The following is an 11165-nucleotide window of genomic DNA, read 5'->3' as shown; positions in this document are numbered from 1 at the left end:
ATCAAAATTCCATCCACTTTTAGTCAAGGATACAATTTAGATTAAATCTAGTATGAATGTAAGTTCTATTTTATATCAAGCAGGGATGCAACCACATTTAATCGTTATCGTCAATAAACCCAATCTATTTTCAATGTAAGCTTGAGCTAACTTTTTGAGTCTACTTGTTGGAAGCATGCTAGTTCACATCACAGACCATTTCGCCATGAAATCATCTTTCTAGAGTAGGCAAGGCAAAGCCATTTCATTTGAAGATATGTACCTTCAAGCAATTCGGTTCTAGCAAAGGGCCTAGAGGATACATAAGCGACGTACCTTTTGAGTAAACCACCCCCCCCGCCCGATGCCCTACCTAGTAAGAAACGAGCGATGCAATATTCTGTAAATGTATTGTACACTGTCCAAAATGAAACCGAAATGGCAAACGAAATGATATTAAAATACGATGCGAGTTGAAGGAACCTAAATGTCTAACTAGTCACATAATAATAATAATAATGAAATTGAAACGCTTAAACTTAATCTTAACCTACATTAAAATTAAAATCGAAAGTATTTTATTTAACTAATCGAATTGGAAGTCAAAATATTACTGTTTTTAGCTGCTAAATGTTTAGTACGAATATGAATTGAAATATATCCTCTATGCTATGTCCAGATCGAAGTCTAAATGTTGTACGATTAGCTAGATGGATGGATGGGGAATTGAAATCAGAGTAGGATTCCCCATAGCCAGAAGCCCTGACCCCTGGGGGAGGGCAATGTATTTTTAGCAAAATATTGTAACCACAATGACGAAGATTACCTTTTAAACTACGTTTAGTTCGCATTTAGTTGAGGCTAAATTTAATCAAAATGTACCTAGTAAATGTAAATTACGATAATAATTTTCCAGCCTAAGCGATTTGTAAATGAGCCCCTAGAGAGTTGACGAGAGATTAATGTCCGAGCAGCCATCAAACCATCTCGAATGTAATGCCCTAAGTTATCTAAATATATAATTTACGAGCATGCTATCCCTATGAATAATAAATGGAATGAAACGAAACGAAAATTAACAAGAGCAAACGTGGTTAGTGATTTGGATTGTTTATAAGTACTTGATGATAGGAGAAACAGAAACCCCACAAAACTTTATTATAATAGCAATAACTATGATAATACTACGTCTAACATACATATGATATGATAATTCCATTTATGTGTACATTTCATTCACCTAATTGTCTAAAGCTTGTACGCAGGCTTCGTTCTACTTACCCACAAAAATTGTTAACTGTTTCAGCCGACTAATCTGCAAATCTAACGAAAAATATTTGCTGTCTTTATAAAAGAAAGAAAATTAAACACTAAATAAAGTCTCCTTTGCTTTAAAAAAAGGAACATAAAAATTAAATTGAAAATTAAAAATTGGACTAACAATGAAACTACAAAATCGTATCTTCAGTTAAATGTTGTGCACTAAGGATAAACTAAACCTATTCGTGGTTAGTTTTCTGTCAGCCTTACTGATGTCATTCCCTAAGTTCTCGGACACTTCCAATCGAATTTCGTTGAAACTTAGTTCTTAGTCGAGGAAAGCATAAAATTGAAAATTTGAATAATATAACTGTTCTTATGCCACTTATAATAATACGAAAACTAAACAAAGCAAATCTCGAAAGATGCCCAAAAACAGAATGGGGTAAAACGATAAACAAAAAAAAAACATTTTAATAAAAATAACAATTTAATTATAAATGGGACTGAAGCATTTTCATTTTGAGATCGAACCAAAGCAGTGGTTCTGGGGATAGCAGGCAAGAATTTAATATAAAATCTGATGAAAATCTTTGTATGTGCTTATTTTTTAAATAAATAAAGTTGTTGGTTTTAAGCAGCTCAAAAGAAATATGCAAATTCGCTTTATTTGTTTTAATAGATGTTTATTTATTTATCTCAAATATCCATAGTGATTCAATATTATCTCTGGGTCTTGTTATTATTTATTAAGTTTTACAAATATCTATATCCCTCAAATTGAATACAAATCTTGAGCATCGTTTATATTGCTTTATTTCTGTCACTGACTTTTGCTTATTTCATGTCTTGCTGAATGTGCATTTATGCATTGTATGTATTTATGTAGTTTCCATATGCTTTCAAGATGCTGAATTGATTGTTGCCTTTTTTCGGTTAGAATGAACATGGTATGGCTTCTGGGTATGTACTAAATTTTGTTTTGATTTGAGATGCCTGATGAAGTTTATAGTGCATTAAATATTTCGCTACAATCAATTAGAATTAATTATATTCTTAGGGGACTTATTGCCTAGATATTTTAATGGTTTGCTACAGATCCAACACATGAACTTTTGCCTCGTTTGCCTAGTCTAAAACCTTTCTCATGATTTGATTTAACTCCAATGAAATTCCGCACATAACTACTAACTTACTAAGAAATATTCAATAAATAATTTACTTTAAGGTGTACATTTAAATACAATATAGATTTATTTACTTAATATTGGTTTTTGTTTTTGCTTAATCTTTGTAAATTTAATATAATTTTGTCCTTGGATGGGTTCTTGTAGATTTGATTTATTTAAACGCTGTGAGGGGGTACAAAGTGTGACGCTCAGGCTACGCTTAACTAACAACAAAATTCACATACATTTAACAACAATAAAATGAAAATTGTACAAAAAATATACGTATACTATCATTGAATTAGTTTACGGTGTATGGTAAAAATACAATGTAAATATATAGAGATTTTCGTTTCGATTTGTGTGTACTTTCCATTTAACATTTTGTGTGGTTGTGTTGCTCTCTTGATTTTACTCATACATATAAATAGTTGCACTTACACAATGATTCGTAAATAATAATATTCATTCGATGCAGGTAAGATGGATTATACAAAATTCGTTTCGAGTGTACGTGTGTGGGCGTGGTTTCGAGAATGGCCAAAATTCAACGTTATATCAAAAGGTACAGAGCTCTATTTAGCTTCCCTTACAATGGTATAACTGAAACTAATTTTGGATAGCTTTGGTTAGTCTTGAAGAGGAAAATAGTTCGCCAAGTAGGGGCTGTTCCAAATCAATACAAAATATCAACGTTAAAACAAAAAAAATTATACTCTTTCCCCGATTCCCGTATAAATATTTCGAAATCAACACAATCAAATGAAAATGAGTTACTAGAATACCATTCATGTAGTAACTTTTTACAGAGCGGCTCTTAGTCAACCGAACGGCCCACATTTACTGATTATTTTCTTAAACTTCGCTTTTGACCAACTAACTAAAAAATACAATTTTGTAAATACATAAGATATTTGGCATTTAATTTCGTGAAGCTCAACGAATCGATTTAGGGGGTTATTTGGGTCATGCTTCTTGAACAACATTTTGCACAAGATAAAAAAATGATTTGAATATATGTTTTGGGCTGGGTCTTTGGATGGCAATGCGTCTTTAACCAGAACAAAAATCTGTCAATCATTCTCATTCTTGTGGAATGCTGTCGTCATACATATATACATACTACTGCCACTACTATATATAGATGTATGTATGTAGATGTATATACTTATATAATTTGGCTTTGCTTTAGCATAATAGCATACAAAAATGGCCACAAATCAACTTAATTGGTAATCGAAAGTCTTATTGGGAGAAACAAATTTTAAACGAAATTTGATTGCTTTTCATTTTGTTTTGTTTAGATTTTGGCAATTAACATTATACTTTGTGCTTACGTTTGCTCTATATATTTAATATATAGCATGTATTGTATGTATCTATGAATTCGAAAACTTTCCCATTAGGCTAAATATTATGGAGCTGCTGCTTTATGCGGTTCGTACATGTATTGTATAAAGTTTACTCTCTGTGTTTGTGTTTTCTTGTTGTAGAAATATTTGGTTAGAAAAGTGTATGTGTTCTTTTGTTTTGTTTTGCATATCAAGATCTTATAAAGTGGATGTTGTCTATCGGTGTGACTCTGTATGGTTTGTGCTTCAAAAACGTTGCGTCACAAACTCCTAAAGGTGTCACCGCTCCACCTCAAATACAAATTCAAATTGCTCCATTAGCTTCACGCTTGCTGCTCTTCTTGTTGTTAAAAGTACTACAAAATTGTGTTGTTGTTAAAGTATTGACCAGGGAACAACGGACATTATCCTCGTTTTGCCTTGAAGTTTCAGCTAAATGCACACGTTTCCCCCCATTCCCATTTGCATTCGCATGTCCTCTCAGTAATGCTTGCTATGCATCCGTTTCGATTTGGTTTGTTAGTACTTCTCATCGTCTGTAATTTCCCTATGGGAGTTCTGTAATTCTCAGGCCTTGTAGTGCTGATTCCTCACCGCACAGCACAGGCTCAGGGCAAAGGTCAGCGACAGCAGCTCCAACAGTATGACGGCAGCAGTGATGGCGAAAATGGTGACCCAATTCTCGTAAATGATCTCAATCAGTTTATCAACGCAGCCCTAAAACAGAGAATTCGATTCATTAATAAGTTTACACAGTACATATAAAGAATTGTAAGTAAAAATTATTCAGCATTCAGTTTGTTATAGCACACATTCTCTGGCTCTACAAACGTGAAGTGCGTGTGGAATATCAATATTAATTAATACATTTTTATCGTCTCAAAAGCAAATACACAAGAACAGCAAAGGATTATTAATTTTTATGGGCCCCCGGGCCATCGATAGCGATCGCTGGGACAAAAAATAATGCTTCAGCCACACCTATCAATTGATTTTTGATGGTTTTTCGCTGGCTCAATGAATCGAAAAACGACCACGGACGACAGACAACAGCCAACAGTTAAGGAAACAATTTGAATGTCAAATGAGATGGCCATGGGAATGGGCAATACTATAAATCTACTACGCCATGAATCATCCATCCATTGAAGCTTCTCCATCTGCATTACCTGCTGGTAGATGGCCGTGTTCAAGGGGCCACCAAACTTTAAGCGGCGCGACAATTCGCATTCATTGTCCTTGAGGTTCTCCTTGCAGCAGGACTCGGGTATGTTGTAGAAGACGTTCATGGAAGACACGGCGATTTCAACAATATTAGTGCGATCCACATTATTGAAGCGACTCGTTGCCCAGTCCCCAGGTCCATCCGCACCGCAGCACTTCAACTGTAAACAAACAGACAATAAATCAACTTCGCTGTCAGCTTCAGATATTTTCAAAATACATACATTCTTCTGCAGCGTATCAAAGGTTACCGTGCGGGAACTCATGGTGGACTGGCCGTACTCCTCCTGCACCGAAGATTTCACCGCCGCCCGTACAATGTCGTCCAGTTTGTCTTTGTTGTGGAAGGCCCAGGCACCAGCTGCGATTTGTGCCACCATCACAATAAGTATCACACAGAAGAACTGCAACGGAAATTCAGATTCAGATTTATGAATGGCTCTCATTCCTCCGAACGTGGGTGTTGAGTAAATAAACTCACAGGCGTCTGCAAAATTATTTTGACTTGGCACAGAATTTACTTTTTTTTGGTTAAAATCTTAATGTAATTATGTGAAAATAAATCAATAAATGATAAATTAAAGTAAAATTACTTTTGAAAGATCAGTATGTTGAACTGGGATTATGGATCATTTATAATATGTAGAAATTCTCTACCGAAATACATTTTCTTTTTCATCTCTAATAATGTGATCTCTTGAGTCTCCTAAGCTCTCAAATTTTTGCCGATTAAATATACCAAAACACGAATAATAAAGAGTACCGAATGTCGAAATACTTGTGTGGACAAATATGAGGCAATCTAAGAAAGATATTCAACAAATTGCAGACTCCGAAAAAGGACCGTGGGCGATTCGAGACTGCAATTAGACTCTCAGCAGAGTTGCGTGGGGGCCGGCCCGCACAACGGTATCCGTTTTAATTGGAATTTGCAGACAGAATCATTTTTTGTTTTCCTTTATGATTTTTTGTGGTTGTTTACTCACCGATACCAGCAGACACTGCGACTCTCGACAAACGCCCCAGCAGCCAAAGAATGCGCCCAGTGTGATCAGTATGCCGATGCCCAGAAAAACGTAGAGTGCTATATGATAGTGATTATAGGATTGTGTCATCGACAGCATAAATGTGGGATCCGTCAGCATCCATACGGATGTGATCACGATGCTCAGTCCGATGAGCTGTAATGGAAAAAAATAGGAAAATATTTCTTATGAATATACTGCTATCGATAGTTTGCAATCTTCTGTGTGCCTTTGTTGAAAAAGTTGCATTCAACACACTCGAAACGCGCTACAATGACGACATCTGGGGGGCGGTGTAGGCAATTAAAGTGGGAGGCCAGGCCTCTAGGGAGACCTCATTCCCTTCCAATTTTGGTCTCGCGGGTAACTTATGATATCAGCAGTCAGAGTGCAGAGGAAAATATTTTCTATTTGTTTTATTTGTAATTAACTTAAGGCACACATATGTATATGTACACACTTTTACGCAATAAATAATAAATAAAATAAATATAACGACTTTTCTGATTAATTCCATGTCATACAGTCAGTAGCTTTAATTATATGTTTGTACCGAGGCATTGAACCGATTGTGAAACCGAGACGCTAAAATTATCTTCGGGATGGAGCTGGGGGTTATCACTATAAGCCCCACCGCTTCCGAGGAACAAAACAAAACGCGAATTATATTTCTTTGAATTAAAACAGTTTTGCCAGAAATTCCCACATTTTCTTTCCTATATACAAATAATTGAATCACTTAACTCGAGGCATACGAGTTGGTAATCTGAACACAGAATTTTATGCATTTCCATTTGTCTTTTCTGATCGTGCTATGAGTGAGAAAATCTAATTAAGAGCTAATGACTTAATAGCCGAGACTTCATCTACAAGTATGCAGTGTGTGTGTGTATGGTAGCGTTTGTGTTTGGGTCCGTTCATGAATAATTCAGAAAAATTATTCATTGAGAGGCAGGGAAATGAAATTTGAAATGAGAAATGTGCGATGGAAACACTAATCAAGAGATGTAAACAAGTGCTCTAATAGAGGGAAATGCACTTATTGTATCTACATATGTATGTATATAGATATTCTATTTACAAAGGTTTCCACTGAAAAACTTTGACACATAAATTTATTTACCGCCCAATACGAGAAAATACTCTTGAAAGAATTTCAAAATTCAAACATCATCTTATCTCATTGTATCTTTCGAAATTGAACCAAAGTCTGGAGCATGGCATACAATCTGTGCTACTTGATAAGATTACGCAGCAGATCTCGCAATTATTATTTCTCTTCGCACAATAGTAAATGCTAAAGTGATAAAGGAACTATTCATATGTCCCGTAGTGTACTGGGTTCGGAGAAGTTCTCACATCATTTTTGGCGCCTAACCTCCCAAAGGGTAACAAATAATGGCACTAGAGACAGAGAGAGAATACAAAGCAAAAACTTAAAGTACCGCAAATTTCATTCAAACGTAATGAGAGAGGCCAAAGCCAAGCTCTCCATGCGGGTGGTCCATGAGAAGACAAAACAAAAGTTCAGCGGCGAGAGAACTACAATATTGCGAGGGCAATTGAGAGAGCGAGACAAAAACTGTGTCACACTAAAATGCATTATATGAAAGAGCTGGAGACTGTGTGGGTGTGTATGTGTGTGAAAGCTAACGGAGAATGGTGATGGAAATGTTATACAAAGTTGCACATGCGAGGGCCGTTTGCAGAGTAATATAAAAAACGAGCATAGATAACTTTATGTTTCTCCAGAGTAAAAAATGGAATGCTCTACTAAGTCCACAGCCCCTCGTAAAAATGTTGAAATGTTTCGAGAATTGAATCCACGCCTTGGTAAATACACATCAGACACGATGTCGCGTGTCCATAACAAACAAAACGAACGAGCGGGCTAATAAATGTGCAAAGTCCTTTGGTGACCTACTTTTGAGTGCTCAAGAGAGCGTGAGAACGACCGAAGGGAGACAGAGAGAATGTGACCAGGGCAAAGAGAGCGCTGTGGCAGCCTTTTGCATGTCCAGTCGCCGTTTTGTCCCCGCATTCCCCATTGACTGAATCCATGCCATGCAACGGCTTTTTAAAGCCACAAAATTACAATGGAATGCATTCCGCCAAACGAATAGATTCCCATTATGAATAATTGAGTGAAAAATAGCAGAAATTAATTATATAGATAGTATGTATGGGTTGAAAAATAGAGATGGCAACTAAATTAATTGTGTGCCGGTGGGTGGACGGGTGGCTCCCGGGTTAATGAGACGCAAGCCTTGTCAGATGGCCAAAAAACGAACAGCAGCAGGCAAAGGCAACATTTTGGTCACTGTCAGCCTCAATGACGGCAGCGTCGGGATCGTGGCGTTTGATCACGATGCCCCGCAGCGACGATGGAAATGGAAACGCTTTCAGAGCTAGCCACAGTGGGATGTGCACATATAAAAATGATGAGAGACTACGGATGAGCTTCTGTCATAGTACGTCATAGACATCGTTTGGAAATGTTGAAATAGCGATGTACTGTAGGTACTTCTTTCCACCGGAAAGAATATTTCGTTCTTAATTATTTTCCCCAATGGAAATCAAACACACCCCACTATGCAAAGGCGGGATCGCTCTGAAAGCAGCGCAGCGACTATACCAATACCAATACACAACGCCCGACCAAGAACAGCGCATACACGGAACGTCCATGTTATTGTTGGTTCTCCGCCGTTTTCGAAAATAGCTCTTGACTAATAAATACTATAGACAGAAATCGAAAAAAGGCAACAACCATCAGCAGAAAAAAATAAAAATTAAAAACATTTAACAAAAGCATCAAAATTTCAAAAAGCGAAACTGATTTCGAAAGCAAAGAAAAGAAGGAGAATCTACAGAGGAAAACAAACCAAACACACACAAACACACACATTTGAGGGAGAGAATAATTGAATGAAACAATTGAAACAGAAACAACGAAATGTTGAAACCCATGAAATTGCGTAAAATTCCAAACAAATAGAACACAGAAGAACCCTATCGGAAAGCGGGTGAAGTAGAGGCAGAATCCATGCAGAGGTGTGACGAAAGGGTGGGGCGACCAACATTGGGTCCTTTCCCACTGATAAGAAAAGACAGAAAGAAGTTGGTAAAGAATTTAACTCGACTGAAAACTCACGTAAACGTTATAAAAATAAAAATAAAAAAATAGAAAAACCAGCAGGAAAAGGCAGTCCAAAGAAAAACAACAACTGAACAAACGTGTGTGGTGGGGCCTGGGCAGGGGAGCCGCGGTAGAGTAGGTGGAAGGAGATGGGGCGATGCTATGCTTTAGATGTCTGTCTTTCTTTCGAACTGCCTTCATGTATACGTGGGTGTGGGTGTGCGTGTGCATGTCATTCGTTCTCCCACTCACCCACAGCGGAACTTCTATTGTTTATGGGAGTAAGAAGTAGGGGGAGAGAGAGAGTTCTGTGAGAACCCGGGAGCAGAGATATCGCTCTAGCTTTTTTTTAAGTAAGACCTGCCTTTGTTTTATAAAAAGCTTACATATTTTTATTACATACAAACAAAACTCGATTCAAAAATCTATTTACACATATATTTATATATTAAATTATATTTTTTGACATTTCTGCAACATTTTTTGCCTTGAAAGATTGAAGACGTCGCTTTGACTTTTTTGAAAAGAAATTTGGCTATGATTTACGTTTACGTTTTCATAATGAAAACAACATAAGGATGCATCTAATTTATTTAAGTGTATTAAGCGTTATTGTAGTCTGGAGTTGGTACTGTAAAGAAGATACCGAAAGGTTGTCAATAGATTTATTTCCTTAATTTTTTTCGAATAGAGAAGTTTTTCACTTCTTCACACAATATTTGGACCATTCATCACTTTTTCTATTAGTTTACCTCTCTAGCTGTATTTATTTATCCATTTATTTCCAATTACAAACTAATTTTTTACAACACTACAAACGGTTCCTATTAGTCTCTCTTTTAATATTATTTTACCAATCTAGCGTCTTTTTGCAATCTTTGTGTTTTGCCATTTCTGAGCGGGAGTCGGCTCCTGTAGGAGGAGAAGCAGAGAGCGTGCGCGCGGCTGCCAGGCGGAGACATGGCCCCACAAGAGGGCGTAGGGAATACACAAACACAAACACACACGCACTTCCATTCACATTCACGCTCTCATGTACACAAAATCCTCTCTCTCTCACATACACAAACACACACACACTCTCCAGCACTGCTCTTGCAAATGTGTGTGTGTTCCAGTTGTTGTTGCTGCAAAGGCAAGAAGATTCTTCTCGCATTTGTTGTTGTCGAATTAACATACCCAAAATAAAATGTTTATAAGGACCATCAGATATTTGACGCACGAACAGCAGCCTTTGAGACCCATTGTGTCGATTAGTTATAGCTCTTTCCTCGCTTGAATTTCGTTAGGTTTAACTGGTTTCTATCACCCAACCACCGTTCGTTGCGTTGGCTTCCTTCTGCTACGAACACGATTTGGTCGAAAGAAAATCGGAATTGACTCTGGGCCTGCAACAGCGACCGCGCCAGCAGCAGCCTTAATGCACTTTTCTCTTTTCTCCTGTGTAGATGCTTGCACAATATTTGAAACACTCGATTGGCGGGCTCTATTTTTGGCGATTTTTCAGCGGAAGAAAACTTTTATGCTCTAAACACTAATTGTGCATTTAACCGTTGCAACCGATTTTTTAAAAATTGTATTATTGCGGCTGCGGCGGCCGTGTTTTTTTTTTTGTGAAGACCAGTGTGACCGCATGTTCATTCATCAAATATACGGACCCTCAGAAATATACAAGAATATACCCCTATTCAAAAAATATACCGTAAATATACTGACGAATCCAAGTTACATTCTACATATCTCTCTTTTTTGATATTCTGTTGAATATTGCTGACTAACTAAAACCCTTAGCTCCGCCCACATAATTTTAGGCCATTGATGAATAAATTTTCTACAAGATAAGTTACGTTTAAGTACGCATTTTCAAATTATTTTGTCTATAACAAGCCTATAACGTAGGTCATGTAATTTCTTACTAGTAGCTTGTCAGCTGGAGTAGGGGAATTTTTATACCGTATGTAGATACTGTTTCCAAGCTGTTTTGAAACATAATTAAGAAAGACTCTTGGTCTCTTTA

The 11165-nt window shown here is 36.9% G+C and overlaps 1 protein-coding gene across 1 annotated transcript; it reads right to left on the bottom strand.

The window, feature by feature from the left end:
- Positions 1-4073: 4073 nt before the first annotated feature.
- LOC6591719 (CD81 antigen) lies at positions 4074-10701 on the bottom strand. The gene is made up of 5 exons (XM_002017376.2): positions 10328-10701; positions 5971-6165; positions 5209-5388; positions 4930-5145; positions 4074-4477 (listed from the first exon to the last, which is right to left on the bottom strand). The coding sequence occupies exons 1-5, from the start codon at positions 10391-10393 to the stop codon at positions 4328-4330; spliced, it is 807 nt and encodes a 268-aa protein (XP_002017412.1). The 5' UTR covers positions 10394-10701; the 3' UTR covers positions 4074-4327.
- Between the last annotated feature and the right edge of the window lie 464 nt (positions 10702-11165).

The sequence above is a fragment of the Drosophila persimilis genome, unplaced genomic scaffold (genome assembly GCF_003286085.1).
Source record: "Drosophila persimilis strain 14011-0111.01,24,50 unplaced genomic scaffold, DperRS2 tig00000000-arrow-pilon, whole genome shotgun sequence".
Lineage (NCBI taxonomy): Eukaryota > Metazoa > Arthropoda > Insecta > Diptera > Drosophilidae > Drosophila > Drosophila persimilis.
This window is presented reverse-complemented; position numbering and strand designations above follow the sequence as displayed.

What these genes read in the sequence shown, in the direction of transcription:
- LOC6591719 (XM_002017376.2), bottom strand. Translation starts at nt 10,393, where the DNA reads ATGGGTCTCAAAGGCTGCTGTTCGTGCGTCAAATATCTGATGGTCCTT. An exon ending in TTATAAACATTTTATTTTGG is followed by an intron (nt 6,166 to 10,327) that starts GTATGTTAATTC and finishes TTTCCATTACAG; the next exon opens with CTCATCGGACTGAGCATCGT. An exon ending in CGCAGTGTCTGCTGGTATCG is followed by an intron (nt 5,389 to 5,970) that starts GTGAGTAAACAA and finishes TTTCCGTTGCAG; the next exon opens with TTCTTCTGTGTGATACTTAT.